At 43.3% G+C, this 20,046-nt stretch overlaps 1 protein-coding gene across 4 annotated transcripts in view; it reads left to right on the top strand.

Moving 5' to 3' along the window:
• PAX5 (paired box 5) overlaps nt 1–20,046 on the top strand; it is a 547,862-nt gene that overhangs the window by 294,739 nt on the left and 233,077 nt on the right. For 2 of the 4 annotated variants that reach the window (XM_086961679.1, XM_086961675.1), the window contains exon 7: nt 13,556–13,666. The exons of 1 other annotated variant lie outside the window; for it this stretch is intronic. In XM_086961679.1, the coding sequence (XP_086817805.1) occupies nt 13,556–13,666 (111 nt within the window). The remainder of the gene's footprint in view (nt 1–13,555; nt 13,667–20,046) is intronic. One more of the 4 variants, XM_086961677.1, reaches the window with a different exon arrangement.

Here is a 20,046-nt window from a genome sequence, read left to right as displayed (position 1 = left end):
CTAGTACGAGGACTTACAGGTGGCTAGCTACCTCAATACCTCCCCAGAGACAGGTCTCTTTTTCACCTGCTGGACCAGCTACAAAGGAATCCGTCACCTATGTCATGGTAATACTTAAGATGGCTAACGCACTTGACCTCCAGCTCTCCACCTTGGAAGTTAAAACAAATGTCTTGACAGAAGTCCTCCAACCTAGACGCACATCTTCTGAGCCCATTCTTCCCTTTAATGAAGCACTAACAGATACTCTATTGGAGCATTGGCCAAACCTTAGTCTGGCGCTCCCAGGCAATATGCAAATTGCAACCACTATCGCCCTGCTCCTGTTGACCTGGCTTTTCTTTCACATCACCCCTGGTACAAGCTTCCACCAGCTGTTCAAATCCCAATATGTTTCCCACTACTCTCTCAATTGGGATTCTAAGAGAGTGACAAACATTTGGCAAACATGTCTTTTCTTCCAACAGCTTGGCCCTCCTATCTTGTAACGCCAGCTGTTTTCTGGGACAATACTTGCATGGCCTTCGGTATTCGGTCGTAAAAGTCCTCACTGGTGTGCCCAAAGACCCTCGCCCAGTACTTTCTCAGCGATTCCATATGGTCATGATGATGTCAAGTTCATGAGTCATTGTGGGTTGGATGGATTGGGTTGGATGCCATTGATTCCATTAGGCGGGCCATAGGCACCAGTGTTCGGTGCCACCATTCCTTTTGTGGCTTTGGACGAGGCTTGTCTAACCGCCAACCTATCCACCCCTGCACGGACTCCATCAGTTTTGCTGTAGAAGTTGTGGGGCCCACAGCCTAAGCGGACAAAATGTCAGCACACTACCCAGCCCACCACCCCCCTGCAGCCCGTGCCACCAAACCTCTTTAACATGCTCTTGCAGGGAACCGCCACGCGGTAGAAGATATAATCCACTGATTCTTACCAGGCTGGCAAGAGATTAAGTCTGACAGGTTGGTCCTACAGATTGTTCGTAAAAAATACTCTGCCCTTTTTCTCCTCTCTTCCACAACTTCCACCTTCCCCTCATGACTGGCTGAGGACCATCTCTCCATTTTGTGGCAGCGAGTGCAAACCCTGTTGACCAAATAGCTGTTGAGAGGGTACCAGTGCTAGAAGTAGGGTGTAGTCATTATTGCTCATACTTTTTTGTGCCCAAGAAGAACGGAGGTCTTTGGTCTATTCTAGATATGTGCACTCTCTCAACACCTTCCCCAGAAGGAGAAATTAAAAATGGCCACCTTGGCCCAGGAATTATCTACCTTGGACCCTAATGACTGGATGGTAGGGTTGGACCTGCACAATGCCTTTTTCAATATTCCCATCCTGCCGGACCATCAACGTTACCTGCATCTCAGGGTGGGAGAGGAACATCTTCAGGGCATTGTGCTACCGTTTGGTTTTACCAGTGCACTCAGGTGTTCACAAAAGTGATGGTGGCAGCCCACCTTCGGAGATTAGGAGCACCAGTCTTCCCCTACCTTGTCGACTGATTGTTGATGGTGGGCCCACCCAAGGTTGTCCTTAACCACCACCAGGCTACGGCGAACCTCCAGTCATCTTTGGGGTTCACTATAAAGGTGCCACAGTCACATATAACTCCTTCTCAGATGTTCGTCTTCATCTGAGCCATTCTGGACACAGTTCGGTTTCATGCCTTTTCCCCAGGGAAAGATAGTCCATGACATATAGGCTAGGATCCTGATCCTCCTCTCTCAGACCTGAATTTCAATGAGGTCGACTGTGAGGCTGCTGGGACTGATGGACTCCTTCATCCTGCTGGCCGAGCATGTCAGGTGGTATACACAGTCTCTGCAGTGTGATTTGAAGTCCCATTAGACCCAACATCACAGGGCAACCTCTCCGCCAATGTTCATATTTCAGAGGAGACTGCAAATGAACTGTAGTGGTGGTTACTGGACTGCATTGCTTCTGTGGCAGACCCTCTCCCTACACCACCTAGACCTGACAGTGGTGACTGATGCATCGCTTCTGGGTTGGGGTGGCCATCTGGGAGAGGTGGAGATCAGAATCCTGTAGTTTCTGATAGAGTCTCAGCTCTACATCAGCTATTTGGAGCTAAGGGCTGTCCACTTGGCATTGAAATCCTTCCTTTCATCCATCAAGGAAAGTCTGATACAGGTGCTTATGGACAACACCACCCCCATGTAGAACTGCAACAAACAGGGTGGGGTGGAGTCATGGATCCTGTGCTAGAAGGCCCTGCAGGTCTAGAAATGGCTGGACCACCAAGGAATTTTTCTGGTGGTGAAGCACTTGACAGGACACATGAATTCCAGGTAGAACAAGTTCAGCCATTGACACCTGTGGGATCATTAATAGCAGATACATCCAGAGGTGGTGCAAGGTCTCGTCCACAAATGGGGGAAACCTTGGCTTGATCTTTTTGCCCCTGCTGTGAATGTTCAGGGTCAACACTTCCACGTGTTAGAGTTTGCAAGGCACTGCTTGCTCAGACATGTTCTTCCTTGAGTGGAACTCAAGACTCCTGTATGCCTTTCCGCTGCTACCTCTCCTGCTCCGAGTTCTTAAGAAGGTAAGAACAGACCAGGCCCAAATCATTCCAATGGCTCCGGATTGGACATAAATAGTATGGTACCTAGACCTCCTGGGCTTGAGCATATGTCCTCCGTTCAGGCTTCTCCTCTGGGAGGACCTGCAATTGACGCAACAAGGCAAGGTTCTGCACCCGGGCCTTCACTATCTTCACCTTCATGCATGGATATTGAGTGGAAAGAGCTGACTAACGTCAACCTTCCTCTGGAGGTGGTAGATGTTATCTTGGCCGCCAGTTGTATGTCAATGAAAATTTGGGACAAGCTTGTGGCTTGGTATGGCACATGCAGATTGACCTTCTCCAGGTCAAGCTATCTTACTTTTTTTTTAACCTGTCTCTTGCCCAGCTAGGCTTAGGGACTGTTAAAGGTTATCTTCTGGCCCTTCTGGCCTTCTTACGGTTGCCACATCAGCTCTTGTTGTTTAAGTCACTGGTTGTGATGCGATTTCTTAAAGGACCACAACATGTTTCTCCCTTCTCCTTTTGATATGCCCCAATGGGACCTTAATCTAGTTCTGACTTATCTGATGTGCACTCCATTCGATCCACTTCACAGCTGTCATTTGTGGCTCCATACTATCAAGATGGCATTCCTCATCTCAACCAACTCAGCACAGTCTGTCAGTGAGCCTCAGGCTCTTTATTTTAATCCACCATATGTCACCTTCACACCAGACAAACTAGTTCTGTAGACTTGGGCATCCTTTCTGCCTAAAGTTTTGACGCCGTTCCACGCACTCATAGGTGGATGTAAATCTCCTTTCTCTTTAGCTCTAACAAATAATCCCAACTATTTCTTAACCATTTCAGACTGTAAATCTTTATAGAACTCTGCCAGAAGTCCATCGCTCCACCCAAGTTTAACAGGGAATACCATAACAAAACAGACAAAACAGAATGCAGCACAAATGCCACAGTATTAACCCCTTCAATGCCGATGACGAGCTCAGCTCGTCATCAGCCACGGGTGGTGTGTGCTGATGACGAGCTGAGCTCGTCATGTAACGCGGTTTTGCGAAAAAAGCCGCACAGCGCAAAAATCACCGCAGCAGCGATGCGGTTAAACAACAATAACACAATGAAATAATGGAGCACAAAACCTCATCTGCACAAACATTACCACCACAACAAAATACAACACAACAAATATGCATAAACATCCTTGTCACACACTATGTCTGCTTTTCTTTAGTAATAAGATGGTAAAAGGTGTTTGTACAAAGCACTGCCTTGGTTACCACCAAGGATATGTAATAGCATTAGTCAACACGCATTGGCATAGCCGATAGGTCTCGCCTTTGGGACCTTATAAGTGTTTAGTTATCCAGCACAATGTCCTTGGTGCAACAGCATCATGTGTTGCATGGCTAAACACTTATAAGGTCCCAAAGGTGAGACCTATTGGCTATGCCAATGCTTGTTTTCTTTGTCAACTGCATCCCGAACCATTTTTTTGTAGTTCTACTCACAATAATGGCATATGGCGCCAACATTAATAGCACCGTTTGAACTACAATTCTAAGATGGGCGACAAGCCACTCAGTGGGTACAGTCAGAAGTGAAGGAAATGAGAAACCTACAGACTACATTTTGAAAAAAATCATTAAAAAGATGCGCGTTTTTCATTCCACAAGTATAAAGATTTGATAATTTGTAAAGCGTTAAAGGCCACCAGAAGGTCACTTCAATGCGCTCCGTGGTGATAAAATGCGATCGACCAAAAGAGATTAGCTTAAAAGGGTACGATGGGGAAAAGAGCCAGGCGCACGGCGGATGGAGTGCTCACTTCCCCGTATAAGCGTGTATGTCACAAGCATGACGATTACAGCAACTCTTGGACACAGAAATAATTCTGCCCCACAGTTGTCACCCTTGTAGGAGTGTGATGGTCAGTAGTTGCGTTGGTACTATCACTGGCAGCATAGAAGGGGCAATGGGTGGTGCAAGCTGCGGCGGCCTCCTGACGAGACCTGACACGTTTAATTTTTTCCAACAAAAAAAAGTAACTTTTACAGAATAGGGTTTTAATAGGAAGTTCCTCACCTGATGTTTTTGGCATTGTTACTGGACTCGGTACAGTCGCTTAGATGGTTCGTGTGGGGGAGTTCACATGATGCTGGGCAAAAACGGTCACTCTTGCTTAGCCCCATCACGCCAACTAATCATCACTCACTAACAGTGGCCTAGATTTTCCTTGACGGTAAGGCGCACTCAATCGCTGCCATTATCCAAGCTGCTGAATCCTTGTAAAATACAGGTAGTCGAACAGACACCACTGCACGCACTAGCAGTGTGTGCAGTGGTGCCTGTTCGACTACCTAGGTTTTACAAGGATTCAGCAGCCTGGATAATGGCAGCAATTGAGTGTGCCTTACCGTCAAGGAAAAACAATTTAAAAGCACATAATTTTGCAGAGAGATGCCTCACCAGGCACAACTTACTTAATTTGCGACGCAGCTCCTCATACAGGCGCATCTCACCACAAGGCCATCGGCAACAAAAAACGACCCGGGCATGACTGTGTGGCTTAGCAGCAGCAGCTACATGGGAGGGGCTAGTGCGCTGAAGAACAATTCCAGCGGCCGCCACAGTCCCTGCAAGGGCCAGCTGAGCTGTCAGGAGGGTCCATCGCGTGTTTGGTTAAAACACCGCCGCACAACTTGGTGATGGTGTGAGCAGCGACTGCCATTGCCACTGTCTGCAGACTGTCACTAGTTTATCCCACCTACAGCCACGAGCCACCTACTCACCACTCACGCTGCAGCATCATAACGTATAGTCATTAATCATGCTGCGACGGCGGGCACATGTTAGTGAATTCTATTACATTGTAGCAGCTTATAGCTGCAGCCTCACTGGCAAAAGGCACCTCCGCTTCCACTCAAAAGCAAACAGCCACCATTGTCCGGGCTGAGCTCCAAAAGTGAAAGTGGGTGTTCCCACTGAATGAAAGCAAGGCACGTTGTGACGCTCGGTAAACAAGTGGAAGGGGTGGGGGGAGTGCGGCCAAGAGCACACACAGCGTTTCCCTTGCGGGAGCGAGCAGGGGCACCATCTGCTTGCAAGATAATTACAAACATATGTCGCCAAAGCTCAAACCCGCAAGGCAAATGCCAAACGTGCACGCGTTGCAATTGAAAGCATTGCAAAGCGTACACGTTTTTGGGCGAAAAAGCGAATCGATTTGAAGAGGTGCACTCCTAAGCAGCGCATGCGCGTTGCGTAGGCGAGACCGAAAAATGTTTCATGATCCGGCCGCTGGCAATTTTACTACTTGATAACTCGGGTTGCCCACCATCATGAACATATTATTAAGGTAGTTTCGTGTGCTGACACTCTTTGAAGAAATTAATACTTCATCACATAGTCTGCCTTTAGATGCTGCCATTTTCAAACCTGAAGAAATGCAGCGTTATTAGGAAACAAACTAACCTTGGTCCCTTGTGCACGGCTCCTGCTCTGTGAACCCAGGAGCCGAAGGGGCCACGGATTATTTGGTGGCTAATGTTTCTCAGAATTTAAAAATAAAAAACATTTAGATTAAAAAGCCTGATTATAAGTCTGAATTAATGAATGTTGATCTGTCCGGTTATAACTGGTTTGTTTTTTCCGTACCCAGATTTGCCAGGTGTGGAAGAACCTGATCCGATTTTTCTGGCCGGGAAAATCGCATTAGACTTGGACTGTAACAACAGCCAGGTCTCATTTTTTGTTAGAGGCAAAAACATTTAATGCTTCCCCGTACCCGGAAACATCTTCCTCTACCCTTCCATAATCCATTCCCTCAGCTCCGGCCACACGCACCTGCATACATTTTCCACCTGCTCAGAGCAATTGGTAAATCTATGTGGAAAAACACCATTGAATGGCAAAGCCTTATGTTTTTATGGCTAAAAAAACGGCCCCATATGATAATTCCCCATTCTATGATGTTTTACTTATAATTGCGTAGTAATGGGGGAATTTTACTGCACGGTAACAGCAAATTTGCTTGCAAATTTACCATGCGGTAAAATCGCCTTAGTAACATCCAACTATTAATTAGACCCACTGTAGGAAAATTATTGAGTGCGTGAATAGAAAGAAGCAGCAGCAGAAGAAAGAAAAAGTTAAAAAAAAATGAGGCACCTCACACAATGAAAGACATGTCATCCATTACCTAATTGTGATTTAATGTCATGTTGTATACCACTGCTACCCAGCCAAGATAAAGTTTATTTGATAAAAGCCGTCTGCCTACTGTCCTACCCCCAGAGGTCTTTACAGTAATAAAAGGGAGAGTTCAAAACAGGAAGCCTGCATGCGAGCGCACTTTTTAAAATAGGCATAGTGATAATTTTGGACCCGTTCACTTCCACTGAAAGCCTTTGCATGTACCCACATAACGGCATCTGAAAAATGTGCAATATTATTGCGGTATTTTCAGATGTTAAGAGCAGAAATTTCCCTTGGGAACGATTAAATCAGTTTCATTTCCCCATTACAACTTTAAATATAATACCTTCGTATTTATTCTGAATATACTTCCATTTTTTCAAGCCAAGCCTTACCAATTTGTATATTTGTATTTCTTGTATGGGCCGCCCTTAACACAAGTACATCAATATTACAAACTATTAGGAAAAGTACCTGCTATGTTACGAAATTGACAACAATCTGAGAGTTGGCTTTTGGACATCTTCAAATGACATGTTGGGAGGGCTTCTTGACATTTTAAGATGTGAAGGTGGACCATGTCATGTTAGTGCAGCGCAGTCAGTGTGACTGAAAATATGGATGGAATTATGATATTAACTTCACGCCACATTTGTGCTGTCAATAACAGATGCTTCTATTATCCGATTTATTGTTACAAAATAAATTGGTCTGAAAGCGTAATTTGCAGATACATGCAGATGATCGCGATGAGTGTTTAAATCGATGAATGGCCACTGGTCTCTTGTCATACGAGGTGTCGATGTTCTTTAGAACTTCAGATGACACGGTGGATACGTAAGCCCCCGTAGCCAACTGCATGCAGGGTCAGACTGGGAACGCAAACCAGCCTTGGCAATTGAGTCGGGCCAGCCGCGTGGAAGGGTGGGAAATGCTGGTGGAAAACACTGCTGCTGCTTTTGGTACTCGTGGCTGATATTGCAACACTGCTGCAAAGCCTTCCCCCTGTATCAAAAAGGTCCTTCACCGGTCCAAAACCGGTCCCCTCACCTTTCCGACCCACCAGGAAAACTCCTGGTGCCCGCTACGGCCATTCTGGCCCTGGCTGCATGGGCAATAAAACTGCATCGGTGGACCGCCGAAAGTGCAATTTGGTGATAGTGAGGCTTACATTGCAGGTTATAGGCCTTGTGGACTACTTTTCAGTCTATGAATACTCTTTTTTATAAGAATTGTTTGACGTCACGTTCTGTGATGTCATCTGGGCTGGGAGAAAGGGTTTAGCACTTTACAAAAGAACCAAAATAATTATTATTGCGTAAGACATTGAAAATGTGAAGTGCAACTGCTATCTCTTGTTCTAAACTTTGTAATCATAATTACTGATTATTCTAAATATTAAATTCCTATATTTCTTCATATCTGCTGTTATTGGTGCTAACTGATTTCTGCACAGTATATTTAGATTGAAGTATGTTGATTAGGGTTACCGTTTTCTCTCAGGTGGATTTAGTCCAGGTGAGATCGTTCCATCTGAGAGAGTTTGCAGCCTATTTCATACTTTCCAAGATCCCCACATCTCTTCATGGTTGAAAAATCACTCTTGGCAGCAACACATCGCATTCCACCCTTTTTCAACAGGATATATTATTATCATTGTTTCTTAATATTATTATGATTTTTATTATTTATGTGCTATTGATGAAATCGTTGGAAAAACTGAAACATGGTTCATCTATATAAAACTTTATAAATAAATAAATAAAAGGTTTGAATTATTCGGAGTCCCTGGTAATTTCTCAGGACCGTATTCAAGTCATATTTTTTTACTATGCCACTCAAAACAGAAAAGAGACATATGCTAATCAGACGTGGTTCTGCTCCGTTACAACCAGTCCAGTCTGAACCCGAAACACAAGTAATGCCAGACCTGTATCAGCCTTTTGGGCATTATTGGTTAGGTTTAGCTTGAGTTCAGTGGCATGGTAAGCAAGGAACTCAGGACTGGGCTTCCCCACCGCACATAGACTGTCCCTCAACCGGTGCTTAATTTGTAAAAATAATTAAGTGCCAGGGCCCTAATCAGGAGCCCACTGCAACTTACACTACCTATTGCCGCTGCCAGCGCTACAAATGGCAGAACTAACACAACTACGAAGCATCGCACTCCTATATGTGTGACAATTTAGAGTATTCCAGGTCCCCAAAGCTATCAGAATGGCTTGGGCGGCAAGTATAAGCCATTTTTAATGGATATTGAATTAATATACAACTTTTGTTGTGCTCATCTATAAATTAGACAGACACGCCACCATGTGGCAGACTATCATAAGCACCTGTGTTGACAATTAAATGTTAGTGCTGAGCACCAGAAACCACCAGCTCAAATTAAGCATTGCTCTCAATGAAAAACATATGATGGATGAAATGCTTAGATTAAACAGAGCCACACTGGTAATTACTCTGGGCTGTGTTCTAGTCCATTATTTTTACCTACTATGCCACTCAAGAATGAGAAGTGCTATATGCAAATGAGACTTGGTCCTGTTGCAGTAGGAACAATTGGACCCCAACTGCCAGGCCTGGCCATCTCTAGATTGGATTATAAGCATCCCTAGACAAGGTTTGGCCCAAAAGTCCAAATGTTACATGAGACCCACCCTCTCTCCAATCCTAAACAGCATTCACCTAGACATGGCCTTGTGAATAAGACATTAACTGAAAGGAATGACATCTTCCTCCTCACAAAGCAACTTAGCGCATTGAAGCACAGACACTTTATGCAATTCAGAAGCATATTTTTAGTACACCTTGGTAATAGAAAATTCCTTACGTTTCTTTTACCTTTTTTTGTTCTAGAAAAGGTTGTGTTTTGTTTATGTGTTCACAGTGAACATACCTAACTTTACTTAAGAGAGTAGCTTATACCAAAGGCAGTTAACATAGCTAAGTTGAATGAAACATATCCGTGCGTGTGTGTGGTCAAATAAATAAGTTGCTAACTAGTTAGGTGCAAAACACACTTTGATTTATATTATATGCACATCTCATTGTGTCTGTGACCCCTAAAGCTGGTGTGAAATAGATCTTCTTTGATTTAATTCAGCTAGTGACCTGCAGAATATTGTATGAATTTGCCTTAAAATCTCCCCACTTGTGAAATTGCTGCATATTCAGTGATAATGACCCTTTAGTGGCCAGTGCTATGTAAATAATAATAAACAGTAAGTCGTATCTTCTGTAATACATTAGTAACATTTAACACATTGATTGGAAAGTGGCAACAGAACAGTCAGTAAAGTTGCTCTAAGTGCAGTTCATATGTGTCAGTCTGGCCCTCTCCTGCCAGTCTATCTCTCAGTGGAGCATGACTGTGCTGGTGCATTTATGTCTTAACAGCATTATTGACCTCGGAATCAGTCAGTAACTCTACACATTGTCCCCTCTTCTCCTTCTACATCCTCACATGTGACTAAGGCAATAAGGTCAGACGAGGATCAACATTTAGCGTAATTGACCAACTCCACAGTCAATTGTCCAACATTGATTGTGTAATCAGTGCTAAGCTGCATGCCGTGGTAATTCTGCTTAGCTGCATTTTCACTAATACTTGTAAGCCTGATTTCCCAGCTTTCTCTGTGGCCAAGTAGACTATCTTTTGAGTGAAAATGATCTCATTTCTAACTGTTGGCACCAAGCAGGTGTCATCATTTCCTGATGCACAATGTTTTTAGCTAGCAGGCACCTCCGCCTGGCCTCACCCTCAACCCTTCTGCGTCCCTGGAGAACAGATGGTAGGAAGTTCCTATTTACATAATTCACACTTTTTCAACTGAAAAAGTCGTATATCTGCGTACATGTAACCTCAGTAGTTAGTACCCCACCTAATGGCATTGGATTTTTTTTGGTATACAATGCATCAAAGGAAAAACACCAGAAAATCACACTGAAACTTTCTGGTGGGGAGAGCGCCTACTACATGTACAGTATTGGTTGCTGTGCAGCGGCACAGCAAAGTGCCCACCTATCTCCAAGGGTCTGATGGGCGGGGGAAATTGGGTGCAAATTGTGCACTTGCCAGTTTGTGTTTCTGAAGGGTGAACTAATTGCCCGGCTTGCAATTTGCATCCAATTATGGTAGTGCACCCTTGAACAAGTTACCACCCGCAATTGGTTAGCAATTACAGCCACTATCGGATGTGCAAACTTGCATTCTGTACAAAGTGCTGTCACAATTTACAACAATTTATTTCTGCTGCAAATTGAGGGAGTAAACTAGAGTTGGGTGCCGTTTCTGCTCCATTTGTTATTCTAGTTTTGACGCAACCTTCTGCTTGGAATTACCAGACCCATTGTAATCAAGGCCTTAATACCTGAAATAAGCAAGATTAATTATGCCTTAGGTTTGAGTTTGCCTAGGTGGGTGGGCATAGACATTAGTTTAAATCTGGAGCATGTGTTGCAGGGCAGTACCAATAAATATCTGGTATCACTTTGCTTTGTAATGGATGAGAAAAACTATGATATTGAACTGGCTGGTCTCCTATAGCCTTAGAGCCTGATGTAGCGGGCTCTACCGGCCGTTAAAGACTCGCTCCAGCGTTAAAGGCCCGAGCCGAATCCCCTAGAGGGCAGAATGTTCTAGTTTGTAAAACAAAGGCCTCACAGAGTCCGAGAGGGTTGAAATCTCCACAGGTTCTGTGAGGCCTTTTGTTCATAGCACCAACTGTGAACCAACATTTGAATGTTGATGCTCTGAGCTTCTATCAGCCTTTAGAAGCCGGAGTATTCCATTGTCTTCAATGGAGCGCTAAACATTCCAGTGTTCTAATTCTGAGCATAGCAGTAGCAAGAGGCAGGTAAACGATTGCCAAAAGGACGACCTGGTGAGCTTTGCAGGGTTCAGCCAAATAACTTGTTTGTTATGTGAACTGATGCCAGAAAGTGGAGAAATTTAGCAGGCCAGTACAGTAAAGAAAAGCATTAGGTGTGTGTATGTGGAGCCATCTGTTGGAAGTCCTAGAGAATAAGGGAAGATGCCGTGAGATACACATGGGAATGCTCCTGGCCCAGGCATTTACAACATAAAAATTACTTTTATGTTTAGGGAATTGTGGGATAATTGGGGCAGAGTGTGAAGATTGCAAGGACTAAATACTTCATTGTGATCAGAAGGCAACTACCAACACACCTTGGTCTGCGAAATCCGAAGTAACCCAAGTGGACATGTTTTAATTCCCACCTCAAGGATACACTTCAGCAAGTTCAGTCTTCACGATCACAGCATGCAGCACAATTGTAATTGTAATTGCATTTATGTAGCGCTTACTACCCCTGACGAGGCATCGGAGCACTTTTCGGCGAGTAGCACGCTGCTCTGAAACCCAAGAATTGTATTAAATTGGTTGCGTGCCACAACTCATGCTTGGGGATGAGCAGAGAATGAGGGTTAAGTGCAATGAACTGTGGGAACAGATTGGAAAATGATGGTTTGAAAGTTTGCCGTAGTCCCCTAGTACCAACTGTGAGTTCTGGATTGAACTAGGACGGAGCAGTTTAGGCTGGAAGACTATTAACTGATTATCAAAAGTGCAAAAGTGAATGACACTGAGTGCAGTGATTTTGCTTCGTGTAAACTAAATTTAAAACTCTTGGAGAACTTGGAAACAGGTAACATTTTAATCAAAGAGTGACTAGCTTAATAAACGTGGCATCATTAAAATGGAGGAATACCAGCCATATCTCTGATGATCTATGATTTCTGTTACAAGGACGCCAAATAAACAGATTCAACATCTGCCAACTCAGTAAGATTAGGAAGGAATACATGATTAAAAAGACGCCAAGAGTCAACACGATAAAAAGAAATAATACTATCACCAGTTTCCCCTGTCCTGTAAGACTGCCCAGAGCACAAGAATTTTTTTTTTTTAATCAGGGCACTCACAATAGGAGCAGAGGAGGCATAATGCTTCAGGTCTCGTGTTTTCCAGGACTCCACAATCTTTCAGCAAATGTATTTATAGATCTGTAACTGTAAGTAGCATTGCTGTCTTCAGTAATAATGAAGCAGCTTATTTGGCCCGACCTTTAAATGCTGCCAGCTGCTTTGTTTTCTCTTTCGATGATTTTTTAATACTTTGAAACAGTTGCTGCTGGCACCTGACAAAAAACAGAAGCCTCCAGAGGGCCTCGCATTACGCTTTAGCCCCAGGAATCACACAAATGTCCAACAACTCTTTTTGCAGGAAGGTTAGCAGGTAGTTTATCCACTGTTTACACCTCAAGATGTATCTCTAATGGCCTTTTTTGTCAGTTTCAAGGAGGTTTGGGGTAATTTCACATTTTTAGCAGAGAGTGGTGATTTTAGATTTTCTTTTCATCATTTACATAAAGCATCAGTGAGAACTAAAGTCAGGAATAGAAACGTATTTGCATTCTCGTGTATGTGGGGTGATTTATACAGGGAATTTAGACTTAGAAACTCTTGAGTGAGTCACCGGGTACATTACTGGAGGTGGATAAAGGTGTCTCTGTTTCAGGGTAAAATGATTTTCGCAGTCTGCTTGCTTATGACATCTTAATTTTGGGGTTGAACGTTCTTGGCGTTTGAGAAAATAACTTCTTTGGGCAATGTGTAACCTTTTGTGCTAACTAAGCAAATTCAATGCAAGCCTCACATAAAGACATGAAGCCATGTGCACCACAACCACTGCAGCAACACCACCCTCACACTCACAACGACGATCAATGTCCAATTCAGAACAAGATCACGCTGGAGTGATCTGGTTCTGAATGTTGCCTTGTGGTTTCAGCAGGTCCGCTGGCTTCCCCGCCTGGAGCAGTTTGACGTTTCCGGCGGCTCGGCAAGTCAATGGCGCGATTTCCGACTGGCCCTTCACCACGAGCCTCACAGCCGAACCTCGGTAAGTTCATGAGCACAGAGGGCTTTTCTGCAGCTCTAGCCTTTAATTTCATCAATGCCATTTGTAAGTACTGCTTTGTGTTCAGAAGAGAGATGTTGTGTCATGTGCAGCAGAGTTGTGCTCAAAAGCTCCACGTAGTATGAGCAGATCACATTTTTAACTTGATGAACCTTCTTTCAATATTTATTTTGCATTATTTTTTTTAACACATGGTCACCAGATTACATATGAATCTCGAAAATGATGATAAAGAGCAGTAGTCCTTCCAAGATAGAATCTCGTGTCATACAATTGATGACTATTAGTATTTTTTACCTGATATGTAGAAACAAATGCAGAAACACAAAAAATGATGTCATTAATGTATTCCCATTTTTTTTTTATTCCTTGCCCTATTGCCTTGACTATTATTTTAGTTTATTGGTATTCTGGGCATGAATGAAGCCAATATCTTCTTTACCTAAGGAGGTTGCATCAAGAGAAGGAAAATACATTTCACAAGGATGGGGAAGGATATCTTAAAAGCACCTAGACTGAAAATCAGAAAATGTCAATTTGATATATATTCTCCTTCATACCGGAGGATCTGTGACACTTCTATGTCATGGTCCGAGAGAAATCCATGAGAAAAATAGCTTTCTATTAGCTTCAATCAACAACATGTAGTATTACAATAGAAATTAATCGAACTAACCAAATTATTAAAAAGACTCGAATTCATACAGCTCTGATTCCAGAAAACACCCTACAGAGGCTAGAGCCATATAAAGGAATATTCTGAATGTCAAAGTCTTCATTTCAAAGAGATGAAACCTGATGCCCACATAAAGACGCAAAAATCATACATTATCAATAATACAAGGTTTGTAAACTTTTCCAATGTATGCGGTGGAAAAATGTTTCCACAACTGGCAAAAGGGCTGTAGTGATCAATTACGAATCCCAAATAGGAGGATGCTTCAAGGGGGCACCTCCACCTTTCTATTTAGGGGTCGCAATGAAATGTATCAATAGTTTGCAACTGTAATTGTAGTCGCAACCCTTTGATCAGCTATTGTCCGCTGTTTGGGGTGGTACCTGATTTATATATAAAGTGGAAGCTACTAAATTCTTTTCAACAATATACCAATCTTTTATAGTTAGTCTAATAAGCTAAGCACTGACTGAATTATATGATTGCCCTCTATGGAACAAAGCTACGTGGAAAGCCTGTGGACCTACATTGCTCCTACACATGATCGTTTTTTAAATTAGATTAGTCATAAGTTGTACAAAAATACAGGAAAGATAAAATATCACACAATTATATTTATTTTATTTGAAGAGTTTTATATAGCACTGGCAAGACCCGGAGGTATCAGAATGCTTTACATATGAACAGTTGAACAGAGTTACATCAGTTACCATGTCATAAAATAAAACAGATACGAGACACTTGGGGTATGAGGGTGGGTGGGTGGGTGGGGAGTATTGAGACAAGGGAGTAGGGAAGAAAAAAAACAGATAAAGTCAGGCAGGGCTGGAAGGTGAGGCAGCTACAGGATCAAGGAGGGAGGAGGTGGGGGAGGGAAAAGAATTGCAACGGAGAGACGAGGAAAAACAAAGTCCAATGTCCGGCTGGGTAGGTGACGGTCAAGGGGGTGAAACCAAGGCCAATCTCCTCTTTAGCTGCCCAAACTGCTCCACTGGGCATAAGCCATGTTGCTCGGGCACCGCAGTCAGTATAACATATAAGGTTTCCGCCCAGGGGGCATCGTCAAAGGTCTATCCGCCGCACCAGTCCCGGTAATCAAAGAATGCGCTCCCGCCTCAAACCTCCATCTCTCCGAAACTTGTCATTCCTCAGTTGGTCGGAGATCACTCGGGTGCGAAGGGTATGAAGACTCCGGTCAACGTTTCCGGGCCATATCACTGTTTGAATGTGCTAAGATCTGAGTCACGGGCGCCATTTTAGGGACAGGCACTGCTCTCAAAAGGATCGTCATGGTGACGAAGTCAGCCTTACAATGAAATGCTCAATTAATATTAACAGGAATGGCATCAGCAATAGTAAGTGACAGTCATGAAACAGTTACAGACGATCATGTCACTCATGAAACACGCCAAGTTCAAAACACAAGCGCCATCTTAAGGTCAGGCTCAGCACTCATGAGAAACACTGTGTTGAGAACAGGTTTGCAATAACTCATTCATTATGAATATCGGGCACAGTATCGGAAATACTTGCTTAGATTTAACGATCCCACCACACAGCCCGACAGGGAAGGTGGAGCACTCCCTAAACTTCGTTAAGTGGACGCCATCTTAGGGTTAGGCCGCAGTAAACAATGATCACCGGCACGCCAAGAACGGTTTGTATTTCTGCAGTGAAACATTGTATCAAAGCGAAGAAAAGGTAGGTCGACTTGATCCTAAAGAAGCGGCATTCAGAATGGCAATCAGGCTCCCCACACCTTCATCGGTGATGCCGTAATCAATATGCACTTCTAAAACAATTTCAATGTAAGTTCATTCTTCGATTCACTAATTCACCTCGCATAACTAAGCTAGACATTTAAAAATGCAAAGTGGCATGCGAACAAACAACACCTTCATATGTATTTCACATTTTACCGCCTCAACAGGGGAAACCTCAGGGAAAATCTAGAACGTTCCATCACCATTCAGCAGTTCATTGCAGAATATTCTCCCATGGTTCCATAAGTACATTAGAATGGTTTGTAGTTGAGGTTAACGAGATACATGAGCACGAAGACTTATTTTCATTAAAAGCAAATGCTTTTTTTGATCATGGGCCTGCAGTTTCAATATTATCCAGAAATATTCCTGAACTAATTTTGTTCCTTTATCTTAAAGCCCTCTTGCTCCAGCAGCAGACTATTAAATTGCTATTGTGATAACAGTTTCCTCTGAGGTGGGTATCGTGACTTAACCATTATAATCACTGCTACGTCTACTTCAGTCATAGTCTGGAATAGCGCCTCTTACTTTGACTGGTTCATTGGTGTGCCTGAGGATGAAACTCATGGCAAAGAACTTTCAATCAATGCCCTTCCATTGCATCCCTCAGCTGAGCGACACCCAAACCAGGGTGTGTGGGACCTGCCTCCCTCCCAATGACCTCCTTGATCACCCGAAGAACCCCTTTAAAAAAAACAGATGTTGTTGAACATATGAAGGATGTGAGCCCTCTCCTACATGCACCTGAGACACGCTGCATCAGGTATCTGAAAGTAGCGGCTTATGCGCTAAGGTGTCAGTTATGATCTATGCAGTACATAATAGTTAATGAGTTTGAAGTTTGCATTTCTAGAAATCTTCGGTGTTCTATCTAATATGTTGTCCCAGTCTTTAGCAGTGACTAGGTTGTCCTCCCATCTAGTTTATAGTTTGTCTAGGTGCCGCTGTTGATCTGTTTGTAATGCTTTATATGCAGAAGACTGTCTTGATGACGCCTGTTGAGAGTGCTATATATTGACAGCTCTGAGATGTTCTAGGCTCGGTAGCTCCCCACCCCAGTGTTTTCATATCGCTGCCATAAGTGCTCTGTGCAACAGGAAATGCCCCTGGGGCAGGTCAAACTCCGCTATGAAGTCCACAAACAAGAGTAGCCCTGAGACCCTAAAGAGGTCACCTAGCTTCTTCGCCCCCGCTTCTTTCCACTGATCTAGTCCACGCTAGCTACCCCCATGTGGAAGTACCTGCAGAAACTCCAGAGGTAGTTCCGCTGAGTATGGGATTCTAGTACGTATTTTCTGCAAGCCTCTATTTCAACCTTTTGCTAATATCCGAAACACATGTGAGTAGTTCGTGTTGGATCATCGTACACGGAGGAGAACTCTAAGGAGATCAATCAGTAGCGGCACCAAGGTACCCTGAGTCTGGTCCGGGTTGCATCTAAGTGCTATTCACTGGACCAGCCACTGCAGTTTTCACATTTCACGCACATATGATACAGTTGGACTAAATCCTGTTGCTCAGTGCTGCTGGTGAGTCTGTGGGTCCAAGGTGTGCTCTCAGTCCTGTGGGTGCCCGGTTAGTTTATAATCATATCTGTGAGTGCCCAGTTTTGGATGATGGCTGCTTAGTTATGTAGGTCTCTGGGTGTTGCTTTGGGTGCTAGTTTAGCGCCAGCATTACTAGCCTCCTTGTGCTGAACTTCGGCTTTTGGAACCGTTTGCACCGGAAATGTCTCTCCTCCCCCGACCACTCGGCAATCTCTTGCTTTGTTAAATGTACACTGAGAATTTGGAAAATGATCCGTTCTCCCCTAAATCACCACTGTTCATTTGGGAGGGACTGCTTTTCATTTTCGGATGTGAAATTTTGAGTGTTGGGATTTCTGTAACATTTTACTAGATTCCAGGTCACCAGGGATGAAACCTACTGCATTACCCATCAAGCATCTAGGACCGATGTTGCTTCAATCTATCACACTATCTGGGCTGTGTTATCCCCTTATTTATAATCCAGTGTGTGCAACCCAAGAAAAATTAATTCTTGACCTGTTTTATTGGAGTGTTTCGGGGTTGTATATTTCATGTTACCGGAATTAATTGCATATATGTTCTCCTCCGACCTCTTTTTCCCCTATGGCTCCCACTGCGCTTCACAATTATGGAAATTTACAATTACATGAGGTGATGTGTGCAGTAAATTTTATCTCACCATTAATAAAAACTACACAATCTGTATGTTTTCCTATTTATTCCACTGCAATGTTGGTCTGTCTGTGAGCATCACATTTGCATACATTAAATTTTCCTCATTTATAGACACGTTTTAACTTATTATGTTAACTCCAAGTAGCTTGGGTGCTAAATTAGATTCACACCTGTACTCCCAGACTTCATCTTACCTCTATAGCAGCTGTTAATATTTGCTCGTGCTCTTTCACAACATATTTGAGGTTTGATGCTTGAGTTCTCTTGGTGTCAATTAACCAAACTTTCTCATCCTTAAATTTAGAACTTCTGTTTCTTTGTAGTTAGCAAAGATTCCTTCTCTCCAAACGAGATACCACCCTCCTCTCCCTAAAATTCAGGTTCTGGATATCATTGTGATTTCAGTGTTTTATAAATCCTTATAGCCCGCAACCGAGGGCTTTACCGGTTGTTATGCGGCTTGGGCCTATAATAAGGGAGAGGGCCTTTAACAACCGGTAAAGCCAGAGGCAGAAGGACTATAAGATTATTAGAACATTCTGCAATGCAACAGAAAGATAAGCTTCCTACATATAGATGTTTCTTAGCTCCTTTGGGACTCTAAGTGAGCCTTTGTGACATTGTGAGAGATTCCGCCAACCAATAACGTGTATATGTAGGAAACTTATTTTTCTGTTGCATTTCCTTTCCTCCCCTGATTTTCCTACTTTGTATTAGCTATATCCAGGGGCCCTCTTTTTGGTATTAGAATATTCCACTTACTGAGGATAGAATGTTCTAAACTAAATAGGGAAAAACATTGAAATGTTGAAGCACCAATCTTCTACCAGCCATTATAAGCCCAGAGCTACTCTAGGGCCGAACTGGTAACCAAAACCGGCCCAGGTAAACAGTTCTGCCAGCCCGGGGAAGGGAGTGGGGTAGCTTTCACAACCCCAGTCTCACCACTCTGCTTTTGTTACCAGGGGCTGATATTGCAACTATGCTGCAAAACCGGCCCCAGTAACAAAAATGCACCCCAGGGGTCCAAAACCGGCCCCAACCCTGGCGGCCCACCGAGGAAACGCCCGGTGTCTGCTACGGCCAGTCCGGCCCTGAGCTACTCCCTTGTCTTCAATGGAGCTCTAAACATTCCAGTGTTCTAATTGTTCTGGAGTCTTGATCTTCAAAAGCATGGATATGTGTGTTATTTAGATATACTTATAACTTGTATTTCACACAACCGTTAACTCTTGTTACATTATGTAGTGAAGCTCACATATTTTTTCATAATCATTGGTCAAGCTGAACTCAACATTGCACTTAGACGGCAATAACATCCAACTAGACAGATATCAAGAAGAAATGGAATAACTCAAAATATGATTGTTTGTAGCGAACTATATGACTATTAAAATGGTACATGACATGCATGTTTAAAAGTGCATAAAAACAGGCTCAGACGAAGGAATCTTGACAATTCACATGTCGTTTGAGTAGTGAAAAGGAGGGAAGTGATGACAGAACTTCTATTAAAATGTCAGTGAAGTATAGAAACGTTTATGTTTGAAATACCAGCAACAGCAGGAAAAATCGAATTGTCATCTTTACACATAGACCAACATCAAAAATGAAAGTCAGAAGAAGCCAGCATATGTCCATGGTCCAGTGGCACTTAGTGATAAACATATAATTTCAACAAAGATGATGAATGGATTGCTTAAATTAATCGCAGCC

The sequence above is a fragment of the Lissotriton vulgaris genome, chromosome 3_1 (assembly GCF_964263255.1).
Source record: "Lissotriton vulgaris chromosome 3_1, aLisVul1.2, whole genome shotgun sequence".
In the NCBI taxonomy this organism is placed as follows: Eukaryota; Metazoa; Chordata; class Amphibia; order Caudata; family Salamandridae; genus Lissotriton; species Lissotriton vulgaris.
This window is presented reverse-complemented; position numbering and strand designations above follow the sequence as displayed.